Source organism: Typopeltis vanoorti, chromosome 3, assembly GCF_054136105.1.
Source record: "Typopeltis vanoorti isolate ZY-2024b chromosome 3, IOZ_Tvanoo_1.0, whole genome shotgun sequence".
NCBI lineage: Eukaryota > Metazoa > Arthropoda > Arachnida > Uropygi > Thelyphonidae > Typopeltis > Typopeltis vanoorti.
Window position 1 is genome coordinate 17864919 of NC_143551.1, and position 17570 is coordinate 17882488.

The 17570-nt window shown below is 35.7% G+C and overlaps 1 protein-coding gene across 2 annotated transcripts in view; it reads right to left on the reverse strand.

Moving 5' to 3' along the window:
* Tbc1d8-9 (TBC1 domain family member 8/9) overlaps window positions 1–17570 on the reverse strand; it is a 571393-nt gene that overhangs the window by 74832 nt on the left and 478991 nt on the right. For both annotated transcript variants that reach the window (XM_090415485.1, XM_090415484.1), the window contains exon 24: window positions 4779–4941. In XM_090415485.1, the coding sequence (XP_090271611.1) occupies window positions 4779–4941 (163 nt within the window). The remainder of the gene's footprint in view (window positions 1–4778; window positions 4942–17570) is intronic.

Genomic DNA, 17570 nt, shown 5'->3' on the forward strand with positions numbered 1-17570 from the left:
AAAATAATTTCTTTGCACTAAGTCTGTGGCAGTAAATTATAGACCAATTAGTACATCAGCAGTAGTGGTAAAAGTACTGGAAAAGTTGGACAAAAAAGAGAATTCAGGAATGAATAAATACAAATATGTTACACTATGCAGGGAAGCATGGCTTTGTGAATGGTCAGTCATGCCTTAGTAATTGTCTATCTTTTTATAACAGCGACAGCTGAGTTGGATAAAGGGAATGGCTACACAATGATACTGCTGGATTTTGCAAAGGCCTTTCACAGGATACCACATGGAAGTCTGTTGCATAAACTGTAACGAATGGGGATCAAAATGGAATTGTCGATATGGATAAAAGAATGGATGATGGACAGATACCAAAAAGTAGTATATGGAAGAACAGAATCCAGGAGAAGACAGGTTGACTAGTGGTTTGCCACAGGGCTCTGTGCTTGGGCCACTGCTGTTTAATTTGTTCATAAATGATACAGGAAATAATTTGAAGTGAGGTAGTTGTTTGCTGATGATGCAAAGTTGGGTAGGGTAATTTTTAACCAAGGTGATGTAGAGAGCTTGCAAGATGTTTAAAATAAGCTGACAGTATGGGGGAAAAACATAATGGATGTCAATTTAATGTGGAAAAGTGTAAAGTTATGCATTTTGAGACACAAAGATTACAAGCTGTGTACAACATCGAAGGAACTGTACTCAGGAAAATGATTAAGCCAGGAATTGAAACTTAGAGGCACATTGCTGAAATAGCCAGGGTAGCTCACAGGATTACTTGGTTACTGAAGAACAAAATAACAAGGAGAGATAAGTTGTTATTCCTGTTTATAAAGTCTTAATATGACCACATCTGGATTACTGCGCTCAGGTCTGGTCACCTGGGTTTCTTGACGATGAGGAAGTAGTGGAGAGGAACCAGTGGAATATGGTTCCTCTGGAATCAGAAGTCTGTAGAATCCTCTTTATGAGGATAGCTTGAGAGTTTGTGGATTGCAAAAATTGGTTGACAGGCAAAAATGGGTACGATATGTTAGAAACATTTAAGTTACTTAAAGGATTTTACAGGATTGATGCAGGGGAAATGTTTCAGCAAATGTTTCAATGTCAGAAGGGATAAATCGGGTAGGAGTTAGATGGATGAGTAATATCATTAAGCAAGAGCTGCAAAAAAAAAAAATAAATAAATAAAGGAGTAGTGGATGCTATATAAAAAGAAAGGTGACCAGCATGGAACATTGGTTATCATCATCATCATCATCATCAAATTCCTGCCATGTACCCTCAAGGGGTGTACAGGATATGACAGTACTACATGAAAAAATTACATCATTACTAACTTCCTATCTACAATTTTCCTCCAAATCAGTCTGTCACTTGTCAAGACTCCAACATTATCAGATCTTATATTTCTATCGTCTAAGGCACTTTGTACCGTATCAATCCACCTATATCTTGGTCTTCCTCTGGGTCGTTTTCCTGCCAACCTGGCAGAGAACACTTGTTTTGCTAATCTTTCCTCTCCCATTCTATTTAAGTGACCATACCATCTGAGATTAGCTCTGCTAACGCATTCCTGGATGCTGACAATGTCAAGTTCTTTCCTAATATCCTCATTTTTAATATGATATTGCCATTGATGCCATCTGTTCACGCCTCTAATCTTTCTTAGGACTCTCATATCTGCGGTCTCTAGTCTTTGGTCAAGTGTTTTACTTCTGACCCAGCTCTCAGATCCATAAGTTAAAATTGGTTTGAACACAGTCTTGTATACAGCTAATTTAGTGTTCCGACTAATTTCTTTCTTATTCCATATGAATTTATTCAATTGACTTCCCACGATACCAGCTTTGCTGATTCTGTTGTCTATTTCTATATTTAGTTTACCATCTTCAGTAAAAATTGTGCCTAAGTAGCTGAAATGTTTTACTTGTTCCACAGGTTCTCCATTCACAACACAGTTGACATTTTCAATGATTCTGCCTATTTTCATTGTCTTTGTCTTTTTATTGCTGACCTTCATACCATATCTATTACAACAGCTATTCAATTTAGTCAGAGAATCTTGCAGACTTGTAGCGGATTTATTTAGAAGTATAACATCATCCGCATAAAGCAAAGAGCTGACATTAACATCTCCAATTTTGATATCAGGTTTAATACCACATTCCTTCATAATGTGATCCATATAGATAATGAATAACAGAGGGGATAATGTACATCCTTGTCTCACACCAGATTTAACATTAAACCATCTTCCTGCAAAGTTGGGTAGGGTAATTTTTAACCAAGGTGATGTAGAGAGCTTGCAAGATGTTTAAAATAAGCTGACAGTATGGGGGAAAAACATAATGGATGTCAATTTAATGTGGAAAAGTGTAAAGTTATGCATTTTGAGACACAAAGATTACAAGCTGTGTACAACATCGAAGGAACTGTACTCAGGAAAATGATTAAGCCAGGAATTGAAATTTAGAGGCACATTGCTGAAATAGCCAGGGTAGCTCACAGGATTACTTGGTTACTGAAGAACAAAATATTCTAACTGCTGACTCACAACTCAAATAAAGACTAAGTATTGCTTGATATAATGCCCCATTGACACCATATAACTGCAGCGTATTGAATAGCTTCTCTCTTGGCACCTTGTCATATGCCTTTTCCAAATCGACGAAACTTAAATACAGATCTTTGTTATATTCCCATGCTTTCTCGACTATTTGTCGTAAAGTGAAGATCTGATCCTGACAGCCTCTATTTGGCCTGAATCCAGCTTGTTCTTCACCAAGCTTTTCTTCCACAATTCTTCTCAACCGTTTCTCAAGTATACTTGCATAGATCTTGCCAGGAACACTCAGTAGAGAAATACCTCTGTAATTCTCACATTCAGTTTTATTTCCCTTTTTATATATGGGTACTATGAGAGCTCTACTCCAATCATCGGGAATTCGTCCCTCTGTCCAGGCTTTCTGAACTATGCAGTGCAGCCACTGTAAGACTCTTATACCACCATACTTCAGCATTTCTGGTCGAATATCATCTACTCCTGCTGCCTTTCCACATTTCAAGCCTTTGATGGCTTTTTCTACTTCAAGTATGGATATGTATTCCTGACTGCATGCCTGGTCAGTGTTTTTTATCACTGTGCTGTCATCACTGCTTGTTTCATTTAGCAGTTTTTCAAAGTAATTACTCCATACTTCAAGGATATCTTTTTCTCCTGTTTTTATTTCACCTTTATCATCTCTAATTCCTTTTACAGCACTCTTTCCTCCATTCCTAAGCTTCTTCAACAACCTCCAGAATATTTTGCCACCTTCTTGATATTTATTTTCTATATTCTTGCCAAAGTCCTCCCATGACTTTTGTTTAGCTAATTTTACACACTGTTTAGCTTTCTTACATTTGTCTCTGTATTCTGTAAGAGTAAAAGCTGACTTATTTGCCAGGAACTTTTGATATGCTTTCTTCTTTTCCTTCGCTGCCTCTTTAACTTCCTGTGTCCACCAGGGAGTTCTGATTTTTTTATCCTTGCACACAACCTCACCACATGCCTCTCTGGCAGAATCAATCAATGTTTCCTTCAGAGTATGGGACAAAATAAGAGGTCATCCCTAGAAGTTGGGTAAGTTTTGGTTAGAAACGGAGTGAGGACTAGACGTTTTGCTTGGAGAGTGGTGAATCACTGGAATGGGTTCACTTCAGTTGTGAACGCTTTGTCTGTTAATGATCTCAAGGAGAGGTACAATAGATATTGTGTTGATAGTTTGAGTCTCCCACAATGAGTCTTAGGATTCCATGGAGTGCCTTGCAATAATAATAATTTCATAAGTGATGCTCAAGAAAGGATGTTGTTATCATCTCTAAACTTTCTAGATTAATCAATAGAGGATTCTGATGTAGTGAAATAATTATGATGCACTTATAAATTTTTCATGCTATATGCCTATTAGTATTATCAGTATGTACATCATTTTATAAAATTATCGAATTATGAGAATGTCATTTCATATTTTTAACTCTGTGTTTATATGGTTCACTATGACAATATCAAATACCACTAGAACAAACTCATTTACTAAAACCAACTGCCAAAATGTTCTGATTCTGATTCACAGACACAAAGCAATTCTAAATGAAATTTTCTATTGCAAACTATCCCTGTGGTTTCTGCAGATTTGTTCATGATGGTTGACTCTATAATAAAATGATTGTTATACTATAACAGGATTGATGAATTTTCATCTAATAACCATATTAAAACATGGTTATTTTCACATGATAAGTTGCTTATCAGGAAGAAAACATTTTTTTTTAAATCATCTATTTATTTATAAGAGTATTAAGTATACAGTTACATAAATAACATTTTATTTTGCTCGCTTTGGCTTGCCTTTATAAAATGAAGGACAATAAAAAAAAATTAAAAAAAAAAAACGAGAGAAGATGAGAGAGCGAGAGAGAGAGAGAAGCACAAATTATATTTCAGAATAGCTAAAAGTCCTTCTTGACCACAGATAGAACATTATTTTTATATAGGTAATCATATTAAACTACATGTAAACAGCAGCTATTTTTACTGTAGGGAAATGTAAGATTCACACAGTAGTCACATCCCCACAAACCTGTTAATCTTATTTATGAAATATTATATGACTAAATCATTAAAATGCATTTTGTGATTAAAATGTCTACTTTCCTATGATTGGATATAATTTAAATCTATGTCATAATGACTACAAAGAAGTTATTTAAAAGAAATAAATATTAAACTACTTATATACCTGATCCAACTGGTGAAGTCATTTCAAATTCTGGTAAACTAGGAAAAAGGTGAATTGCATAAAGCAGCCGTAACCGAGTGTCCATGTCTGCACGGCCCATTAGAGCAAAGGCCCGTACAAATTCCAAAAAATTTATTTGGTTATCTTGATTTTCATCCAGTATCTAAAGTAAGATATGAATATCATTAGTGTCATTTAACTAAGCAGTTTTTTTTATTTTAAAAAATCTCAAATTACAAGTTTTCTCAAGTTTTTACTACTGTATAAAAGAAAAAATATTTAATAGAGCATCATTTAAATATTGGCTTAAAGTCACATATTAGTTTAATCAGAGTAAAATGAAGTCAGTGAATTTATATACTTATGAGGAATAATATTTTATTATGCAAAAAAAAAAGAAAGAAAAAAAAAAGCAAGCTATTTTTAGTAATATGAGTGCAACTTTTTTAAAAAATTATTCAACTAAGTTACAGAGATGCTAAAGAAATGGGATTATATCAAATAAAGATTATTAATTTGATATACTTATGTGCATTTTTGAAGGTAAGGATGATACAGTGCTTGACTAGGATTTGATTAGACTGAGTTGGTATGTAATTAGGAGATATTGCAGATGAAGAAACTAATAGTCTGACTGTAGATATAAGATAGCAAAAAAAAAAAAAAAAAAACACGAATAAACCAATAACAAAGGAATGAACTAAGCGAACTAAGAATGTTAAAGGGCTGAAAATAAAGAATAAAAGGAGCATAAAACCTATTATGTACAGCAAGACAGCAAGATTACAAGTGCTGGCTTAACATTTAAAAACACAATCAGATGTTGAACAAAGATAATTAACCGTGAGCTTGTCATGTAGTTGAAGTCATGCAGCATGAAGAAGGGATATATGTGTGGAAGTATGAGGTTAATTATTACAAAAAGCTTAGGAGATGATTGGGAGCTATATCATGGAAAGAGCAGTTTAGTGGAAAGGAGAGAAAGATGCAGCAGGGACACTGATCAAGAGCTATTTAACAGCAAAAATGCCTGTATATTCCAAAAGTGAAAATGCTAACTAAGGTAGTAATAAAATGGATAAATGAAGAGAATAAGCATGAAATCCGGAAGAAGAAGGCACTATGGAAGCACACAAGAACATGAATCTTGCAATAGGGTGAGTCCCAAAGGAGTAAAAAGGAAGAAAAATTGTTCCGCTTTACAAAGACAGGTTAAGAGCGAGGCTACAAACTACGTGTCTATGTGACATGGAAACTATGTGCCAATCTGTGTCTGGAGTTGCAGTTAAGGTATTTGAGATGTTTATGAGGACCATTATTCCAGAGGTTTGTTATGGAGATTTCAGATGACAGAATGAAGAGTCCAGACTGCTTTAGCTATCTGGAATCTCCATTACAAGAAGGTGACAAATTCACTGTATATGGGGGTGCATATACAATGGTACACTTGGATTTTTCAAAGGCCTTTGATAGACTGCAACATGACTAGTTAGTAGCTAAATTAAAACAAATCAGACTGGGATGACAGACTTATTAGCAGACTGGCTGTCAGATAGGTATCAAAAAGTTGTGTATGGAGGAGTGATGCTTCAAAAGAGGAAGATCACTAATGGAGTGCCACAGGAGTGTCTTTTGGGGGTCATTATGTTTAACTTGACATATAACATGGCGCAAAGAGAAAAGCTATTTGAAGTGCTATAGTTGTATGGTGTCAATGGAGTATTATATCAAGCAATATTTAGTTTTTATTTAAGTTGTAAGTCAGCAATTAGAACTGAAGGAAGTACACGAAGATGGTTTAATGTTAAATCTGGTATCAGACAACGATGTACATTATCCCCTCTGTTATTCATTATCTATATGGATCACATTATGAAAGAAAGGTATTAAACCTGATATCAAAATTGGAGATGTTAATCTCAACTGTTTACTTTATGAAGATGATGTTATACTTTTAAATAAATCCGATACAAGTCTGCAAGATTCCCTGACTAAATTGAAAAACTGTTGTAATAGATATGGTATGAAGGTCAGCAATAACAAGACAAAGACAAAGCAAATAGGCAGAATCATTGAAAATATCAACTGCATTGTGAATGAAGAACCTATAGAACAAGTAAAACATTTCGGCTACTTAGGCATGATTTTTAGTGAAGATGGTAAATTAAATATGGATATGGTAGGAAGTCAACTGAATAAGTTTATAAGGAATAAGAGAGAAATTAGTCAAAACACTAAATTAGCTGTATACAAGACAGTGTTCAAACCAGTTTTAACTTATGGATTTGAGAGCTGTTCAGAAGTAAAACACTTGACCAAAGACTAGAGACCGCATGATGGTATTGATGATATTACCATCAATGGTAATATCATATTAAAAACGAGGATATTAGGAAAGGACTTGACATCGTCAGCATCCAGGAATGCATTAGCAGAGCTAATCTCAGTTGGTATGGTCACTTAAAAAGAATGGGCAAGGAAAGATTGGGAAAACAAGTGTTCTGTGCCCCAGATCCCCAACCTGTTTATAAAACCTTCCGTGAAAAAAAAAAAAAAAAAAGATTTGAAAAAGCTTTTCATTTTTATTGGATAATAATAATTATAATAATAATAATAATAATACACATTCTGTTCAAGAAAAAGACTCAGAGGAAGACCAAGATATAGATGGATTGATATGGTAAAAAGTGCATTAGAAGATAGAAAGATAAGATTGATAATGTTGGAGTCTTGACGTAAGAGACTGATTTGGAGGAAAATTGTGGATAGGAAGTTAGTATAGTAAGCCCACAGATGCGAGACCCTTTGACACTTCTGTACATGTCACAAGAAGGAGAATCCATTCTGTTATAGGGTAATCCATCCGTCTTCTGGGATGAGTTTGTTTATTATTACAGGTCAGAAAATTTAGTTTTTCTTTTACGAACATTGTAGTTTTTAAAGTGGTAACTATTTTGCTTATATAACAGTTGGAAAAAATGTACGTAAGGTATTAATGAAATTAAAAAAGGTATAACATAAAATACAAATTTAACAAAATTTATTTTCAAGAAAGTTTTGTATAAAATAAAAATAATTATACAGAAAAACAGAAATTTTTTCAAATGAACTATTCTTAAGATATTCTTAAGATATTCAAAAAATTGAGAGAACTGAGACACTTTAATATCCTAAACTGATTAATTATTTCTGACTTGTGAGACTTTAACAAAACCATGCAAAAAAAATATCATTGTCAAATCCTTTTAATCTTCATAGATCTGAATCAGTGTCCGAATCGCCATCACTTTCACTTAATTGATCACCAAAGGTTTGCATAATTCTTCGATAATTACGTCTCTGTCCCAATACATATTTTCCAATGAGGTGATATGAGAGCAATATTTTCCCCAATTTTGAACTGTAATACTTTCAATCGCCTGTTCTGAAAGCTTAAAAAGTTTCGACATATCAATATCCCAAGTTACGTTGCGATGACGAATGAAATTTTTCACTTCTGTCCAAACATACTCAATAGCATTAATATCACAATGATATGGTAGTAGCCTCAAAGCTTGGAATCCATGCTCTTTGAGCATCATGTAGAATTTAAATAGTTTACTTGTGGGCAAGTTTCTTTTGACCAAGTTAAGCAATTCAATTTTTTGCATATCTGGGGGGATGAGAAATGTTATTTGCAGAGAGCCAATCCATAAAAACATGCTTCTTGTTAGCCAATTTGGAACTGTGTTTAATTTAATATAGTGATATGAAGCATTATCAAGCATTTTTAGGAAGGTTTGGAATCAATTTTTCTTCTGCCCACTTTTCGAAGATCGTAGAATTCATTTGCCCATGGTAATCTCCAGTAGTTGAATTGGCTTTGTATAGTAAGTTTGAATTCGGTAAAAAAACCCATTTCTCCACCTGCACACAAAATTATTATGCATCGCGAGGCATTTCCGGTTTGTTGCACTCCACATTCTTCTTTAGATTGCCAACATTTTCCAGAAGTTAAATTACTGTCAATCCAAGTTTCATCTGTATACACAATTGGTCTTTTCTCCTCCTGGAAATGTCGTATTGCTCTCAAATACTGCGTTGTAGATAAAAGAATGTCACTTCGCTCCATGATAAGTTTCCTTTTATTCTGATACTTTTTGACATTCTAAAGTTTCTCTTTTCCATGGAAAATTAATTTTTTCTTTCAGCACAGGAATCGATTTCAGAACAGTTGGCACTTTTTTCTCGACCACATAAAGTTCATGAATAGTTCTTCTTATAATGTCTACATCAAAATCATTCAAAGGTATGTTTTCGATGGTTTTCTTTCTCTGACACTTTTAAGAGATTTAAATTTTGGCTTACCTTCATCTTTTGATTCCCTATGAATTTTTTAAACAGTCGACTCCGATAAGCCCACAATTGCACTTGCATGTTTTATGATTTAAGAAAGGGGAACAAGGAGACTGCCTTCTAATGATTCTTTTTTGCAGAATGTCAGCACATTATTCAATATTCTTTTGCAAGAGCTACTGAAAGATTTAACACCAGAATTTGTTGACTGTACTAAATCATTATACAAATTAATAATAAAAAATTAATGCAAAAAAGCGACAACAAAAATCAAGCTACTACTAGTACAGCGACAGACAAGAAAGCACATGATTTCACGTGTTGGTGACCAATTCGTACATCCTTCATTTCTTTCTCCCCTTCACCACGAATCGACTATTCTTGGCAAGTCACCAACCGAAGCTCTCGCAAGTACGGGCGTACTATAATGATGTATTTTTTTCATGTAGTGCTATCATATCCTGTACATCCCTTGAGGGTACATGGCAGGAATTTGATTATGATGATATTCTTTGCTGTATTCTGTCAAAAGCCTAAGCAAAATCCAAAAGTATCATGGTGTAACCATTCTTCTTGTCTAATTCAGTGGTAGCATTATTATAGAATGCGAGCAAGTTACTCAAACAACCTCTTAGTAAACCTAAGAGGTTGTTTTTTCAACTCATTTCTGAATGTGAGCCCTAACTGTTGTGTAGTTCCCCTTTTATTATTAGTATGTATAATAAAGTGCCTCCGTAGTTCAAATGGAAGAACAACGTTGCATGGCACCCTTCGAGTGGATAAGACCTGAGTTCGATTCCTGTCGTGATGGGGGGGAATCTTTATATGGACTTTTTCAACTGAAGGTGAGTTAGCCGATCTCATACAGAGGTAGCAAGGTTTTTTTCTCCTGGAAACTCGGGTTTTTCATCCCACATACCGACAAATCAGCCTTTCGGAACACACATAATTTACAGATAAAAGATACTTGTTGTGGTGGTGGTGGGCAGTGGATGGGGCTGATGTAGTTGATTGGTAGTGGAGGTTCGGTAGGGTGGAGACGGAGAGTTATACACTAGGTGTCCTCCCGCGATGAGTCTTCGGACTCCTTGGAGGTGTCACGAATAATAATAATATATATCTCACAACTTTACCTTTATTCACTTCTATTTATTCTCTTGTCCTAACTACACTTAAGATCAAGATCCTAACTTAAATTTTGGCTTTGGTGCTAGTTGCAGAAACACTATATACACAATTTGGCCAATTCCTAGATTGATTAAGTGCATTAATTACTTAGACAAAGGGTATGTCTTGGGCAGAAGACAAATCCTTTTTTTTTTTTAGACTGTCCGGAGTTACTTCCCGATAAGATACTGGCAAATTTATTTGTTTCGCTGCACAAGCCAATACCATTAGGTTAGAAAGACCTCTTAAACAAGGCAGAACTCTCAGATAATATGCAGAGATAATCAATCTATCATTAATACCTAGTACTGAATTATCTATATCACTTTCATTAACTATCATTTGCAATTGCGGTTGTAGTTCTAAACATGCTATTCTATTCCGCTCAGGTTCCGATTAAAAAATGAGTGGTGCATTGAATTCATTCTCAGGCCAAGAATCAGATAAAATACACAGTACATTTATTGAAGTCATAAGAATACATATTTACATTCATACGCTCTACTAAATAATGTCATTCTAAGTTAGGGAATTGTTTAAGACATCTGAGTTTCAAATCAACAAGATTCAATCATGAAGCCTTTCTACATAATTAAACACTACCTTCATACAATATACGGATCTAAATTCTCATCCATACAATTACTCAGATTCACCAATCACCTTGTAATAACATACTTGACACAATTCATCTGATATAACTTTCTCTAAAGAAATTATCACAGGAGTTATGCCACTGCTACCTATACTAATCACTTAAAAGTCCTACACTAGAATGTCTTTGCACATTAATTCACAACATTTCATCTTTTCAAATGGAAAAGGAAAACAAAAACTGTACATTACCAACTCCTATGATGTTCAGCGAGTCCGATACTTAGTTCATAATTCAGCTTGCACTGCTCGATCTTTTTCTCTCAAATTGTGATTAGACATCTCATTCTGGCTTTGATCCACGTGGTGACTCAAGGAGGTCATTCAATCTGTTTACCTTGAAAGCTGCCGTTGTGCCCATGCTTGACGTGCTCCGTCGCCGTTTATCTTTGTCTACATTGCCGTCCCGATTATCATACTCAGCTATTCCTCTCCGAAGTACCGAGCCTGGACTCTGGAACAAACCGGCATCAACATCAAATAGCAGAAGGCGATCCAGAATCCTCGGTGAGGCAGCATGAAAATCCGACATCCAAGAAAAAAAAGCCTTGTGTAAGGAGTGCAGACTCGTTTTATGTTGCACCCTTTGTGCCCTCTTTACTGCTATGTTTTCCGCTTGGCACTGATCCCTTTTTTTTTCATGCGAAACGTTCCTCCATACTGTATCTTCTTGTGCACACGGGATGATCTTCTCCTTAACGTCTTCTGAGAAATATGAGCGTGTCGCTCACTGTAGGCCAAGCATTCACCTGAAATTTCGCCAGTGGACTTCGAACTTTTGTTTTTACATTGTGATAAACACTTCACATAGAACACCTTTTAATTGTTACACTTTACAAACAGATCACATTACTTAAATATATAGTTTTTGTAATTCCACTTTAACAGCATTCATTTATAGCCCTTTTTACAATTCGCTTCTTCATTTAACACAGGTATCTCTTTGTTGATTTGTTATGTTTGTTAAATCTTGAATGAATTATTTCTATAATGAAAGCACTTCATTCAAGATCTAACATAACCACCTTTTCCAAAATCTTCACCATCACTCCTGAGATACTGAGTGGTCAATAGTTGGATACATCTGTCTTTTCACCACCCTTGTGCAATGGAATTGCCATATGTTCTTTCCACTCCTGTGGAATCTTCCCTGTTCTGAGACTCAAATTATATTGCCTGGTCAAGGGAATAGCCAGTTCAGCTGAACATTCTTTTAGCATCCATGCTAATATCCCATCACTTCCTATTGCAGAATTCTTATTCAGTTTGTGCAACTGCTCTAGTACTTCCTCATATGGTGAAGAGGTAGCAGTGACACGATAGGAAATGATAAGATAATAGGAAACTCAGACACGATAAGCAAGAAAGCACTGAAGTTGATAATTATAATATTAATAACAACAAGGTAAGTCAGTTAAAATTCTAAGAAAAAAAGAAGTGATATAGTATGGTGACCCAATCTTAAAATGTGCGCTTGCTGAGGAAGTCACCACTTCTAGTTTCCTGGGGCAAAAATCAAAAAACTACATCAAAGGAGGAATGGGAAAAATGTGTGTGAAAGTTTGGTTATGGTATGCAAACATGATAAAGATATGTCTTCGAACACGGTTATGTATGTGGTGAAGGGGTGAAAAAATATGCTTTGGGTTTGGACCTTTTAAGTATGTCTGGGGAGAGAAAAGAGAAAATTCTAGAACAAGACCAAATAGATTGCATATCTAAGTATAGGAATAAGTTTGGTGGTAATTTATTTTGTCTATACACAAATGCCAGGAGCAGTAGAAACAAAGGGTTTGAGTTCATTGCTTTATTGAATACGATGTGGCTTAACCTTGTTGGCATTAGTGAAACCTGGCTATCAGAATCAAATATGGTAAGTGGGATCAAGTGTAATAGATACACTATTTTTAGGAATGACAGAAGAGATAGGAAAGGAGGAGTACTACTAATGATATCAGACGACTCAAGTCCAGTTATGGTAGAAGTACAAGAAAAAATGATGGTAACAATGTCCCATGTAGCGGGACATTGTTACCATCATTGAGTTTGAGTCTATCTGGTGTGAAGTGGAGGTTAATAGAATGAAATATATGTTGGGGTGTTGCTATAGACCTGGCGGCTCAGTTGCAGGGGATGAAGGAATGCATCGCCAGTTTAGACTTATGGGTACCAAATGAATGATCATTATGGGCGACTTTCCAAAATTGATTGGGTAGAAGAGAAATCTCATGATAAGAAAGAAGAGCAATTTATTGAATTGTTACGAGACAACTTTTTCAAGCAGCATGTGAAAGAAGGAGCTCAAGGCCAAAGAGTGTTGGATTTGCTCACAGCATCAGAAGGGATCTCCATGAAGAATATGGCTACTTTAACACAACTGGTGACAGTGATCATGCTGTTATATTCTTTCGCTTATGTATATATTCTGTCTGTGCGACTATGTGACTGCCTTATTGTTATATCTCTAACTGTCATTACTTTAACTTTACTGTTAACATTAAATTTTTGTAATTTTAATATCAGATATTCGTTTGCTGACAAATTTGTATTGATTGACAAATTTGTATTGAATGACAAATTTGATTGACTGCGCCAGCCGGCAACTAAACTCTGATACATTATCCAAGAATACTTAAAGAAAATGTAGGGATCATGAGCATGCAGTCGTGGTCCCGATTCTTATATCACTATTGGTTTCCCCCTTAATGCACGGCACGTAAATTTTCAAACGGTAGCTCAATCCTCAGAAAGCATGACAAACTCATTTGATTGTATATAAAGAAACACATTTATTATGGCACAAAGACAAGTATACATGTTAATCAAATCCTTAATCTTAAAAGAGTCTGGGTTCCCTTTACTTAATTAATCACATCCAAAACTTCTATATCACAGTCCCTTACTAGACACAAATTTCTCACTTCTATACGTACATTTATTCAGACTCTTATAACTAAGTTACCTAATATTATCACACATATAATATTGCATATATACACAAGACAACTCAATAATTCTGACATGAACTTCTCTAGGATAATACTTCTTACTCTTACTTAATCCTCCCTCCAAAATTTTAGCTAACATTTAATTACGTTCTGACCATATAACATTACTGTTCCTAAGTTTCACAAACAGTTCGGACCTCGGCCTCCTATTCGCCTGGCGCCTAATATGCTTTCTTCTCAACCGCAGACAAAAGTGTCCAAATCGCTAACTGTTCTTATAGCACTACACGGAAATAGCATGCTTCCTTAATTTCTGCTACCTTACTCCATGGTTACTTTAATCCAACATTTAACATAAGAAATCTTATGCTTACCGTTCTTGCTTTGAACTGGATATTCTGGTCTGCTTACAACATCTTCTCTGATGGCGGCCTTGCTATTCCTTTGTTTCCATACGAACCAAAAACATTCATACACACATTTGTACACTGACGTTGATCTCATCAGTAGCTCTTTCTTCTTATGGATCTGAATACATTGTAGTTGCAGTCTTGGCCCACGTAGCATACATAGCAAGGGGGAATTCTTGTTACACGTGGTGGCAAGCTCTACACAGCTCTCCGACAGGAAACTAGGTGCCGACGAAACCCGGAGACAAGAGAGCGATTCAAATCCCCGCCGAAACCTTTATACCTCAAAACAGCTCCCTCACTCGGTGGTGTCGTCACGCATACGGCGACTGCCGATTGGACGCCGTGGCCACGGACTGTTTTTACATGGCTTAAAACATGCTCTAACTTATACAAATTTACTTGGCAATTTATACATGATTTTATATTCTAATTCATTTACAACTATTCTCTATTAAACTCATGGGTTATTTTAACACTGTTCAGAGCTTACACACTTGGATATTTACATGTTCTTGGGACATTAGTCGGTACATTTCCCATCCGGAGGCATAAGCATGTCCTTATCCACTCCTTCTGAGATAACTTAATGTTGGTTGGGAAAAAAGGCGACTCATCATTTTTTTCCAACACAACAATGTGGTACTTTCTTGGGAAGTATCTAATTGTATTGATGCTCTGATTAAAACAGGTTACATGCTAAACTACAAAGCTGGAAATGATATCAACTTAGGAGAATAAAATCTTTGATCCCATAGTATCAGTTACTCAAGGGGAAAAATGTCAGCAATGCATGAGAGTCTTTGAAAAAGTGCTCAAATAGGCAGTATCTGAATGTATTTCTAGTGTTCGAAGAATAAATAAGTTGGGAGTGAAATGGATGTGAAACCTTATTAAGCAAGAGATCCACAAAAGAAGAAAATGATGTGGAAAGAATATTGTGAGAATAAGAATGAGAGGAGTTATGAAATATATAAAGCTCAAGATAGAAAAATATTGAGTATTGTGTGGAAAGCTAAATCAGAGTATAAAAAGAAATTGGCCATGCAAGCTAAAGGCAATCCAAATGAATTTTATCGTTATGCCACAAGCAAAGAAAAGAATGAATGTGAAAGAATAACTTTAATGAATGCAGATAGTACTTGAGTGTCAGAAGCTAATGAGATTGTTCGATTAATGTAGCTCACTTTAGTAAGCTATATCAACCTGGTGTATGTAACATAGTGCACAGTGTTGCTGCTACATTGGATGAACAATTACAGGTTCATGAAAATGAGGTTGAAGAGCTGTTGCATAATCCTGGATAAGAATTTGTCTATAGGGACAGATGGAATATCAGCTCGTTTGCTAAAGGAATGTTCAGCCAAATTGGCTAGGTCTTTAACATGTTTGTATATCTCGAGTCTCAACTCAGGAACGATACCAAAGGAATGCATGATAGTTCCATTGTACAAGGGTGGTGCAAAAGCTGATGCATCTAATTACCAACTCATCAGTATCTCTGTTGTGGTAGTGAAGATTTTAGAGAAGTTTGTAAGGACTCGCATACAGAATGGGTTGACAAGCAAGGTATACTCTGCAAGGAGCAGCATGGATTTACTAAAGAAAGGTCATGTTTTAGCTATTTGCTCATATTTTATAACACTGTTAAGGCTGAGTTGAATGAAGGGAATGGATACACTATGATAATATTGAATTTTTCTAAGGCATTTGATAGGATACCACACGAAAGGCTGTTGCATAAACTGGAGAATATGGGATTAGAATATAAACTCTTGACTTGGATCAAGGGATGATCCAAGTCAAGACTTCCCCTTCACAGACAGATATCAAGAAGTGGTATACAGTGGGTGTGAATCTGCCATATTTAAGGTGACCAGTGGTGTACCTTAGGGTTCAGTCCTTGAGCCATTTTCGTTCAATCTATATACATTAATGACATTAGGAAGCATCTAACAGAAGATGTGCAATTGTTTGCCAATGATGCGAAGATAGGCAGGGTAATCAGTGATGCTTCTGATATTCAGCACTTATAACTGAGGAGGCAAGGGATCTTGGCATATTGGTGAATAGGAATTTGAAGTTCAAAGGTCACATAGCAAAACTTGCAAATACTACTTGGAGGATAATTGCGAAGTTGAAGTGAACCTCGACATGCAAGGAAGTCATTTTGCCTCTTCATAAGGTTTTGATAAGACACACCTGGATTATTGTGTGCAGATTTGGTCTCCCAGATTCCAAGCCCCCAAAGAAGTTGTGGAAAGAGGAGTTACAAAGATTATATAGAGATTATGGGATTTAGATTATAAAGACAGATTGTGAGTATGTGGATTGGAGACTCTGATTAGCAGCAGAAAGAGGGATGACATGATAGAGTTCTGTAAACTTTTGAATGGGTGTTATAGGATATCATCTGATGAAATTTTTCATTATATGGAAGGTGGGGAGAGAACACAGGGACATTCATTGTTGCAGTCAAGAAAGGGGTAAGAGCTAGGTTTTTCTCCCAGAGAGCAGTGAGTAGAGTGGTTTGCCTATAGGGTTAGTGAGTGCATCAAGTGTGAATGAATTTAAGTATGACAGTTGGTTTTTTATTGATTTATAGCCTCCCTCAATGAGTCCTTGAGTCCCTTTATTATTATTATTATTATTAGTAGTAGTAGTATAAATAAGGAAATAGTGCACTTGTTGCATGTTATCCATCATAGGACAAAGCAAGAAATTGTAAAATTGCAGCAAAGTCAAGAGATTAGCAGGACTGAAAAGAGAAAGAAGTGGGAGGTCCGAGGTAATTGTTAAGATTACATGAATAAACAAGAAAAGCAAAGTAAGTAGAAAAATTTGTAAGGAGATTCTATGATCAGAGGAGTACTTAATGAAAGTGTAAGAAAATCCAGTTTTCTTGGTGCAAAAATTCATATTAGTGATGTCATCCAGATGTATAAAGATAAAGTGAAAGAACTAATTTTCTTGATTGGCACTGATGACCTGAGAGGTGAGAAGGTTTCAATGATGGAGGTTGTGGAGGTTGATGGATGATGCAAAAAAGAAGAGAGAGATGATGAGAATTTCAAGTGTCCTCTCATGCCATGAGAGAGACGAAATGAGGAAGACACTGAGGAGGGTGTTAATACAAACGAATCGATTTTCAGGTTGTGCAGGATATAGGCTTTATGGAGCTATGGTCTGAGTTTGATGGAATGAAGGATTTGAATAATTTGGAAGGTCTTCAGTTAAATGGTTTTGGTGTCAAGTGAGGGCTTTGTTAGCTGAGAGTG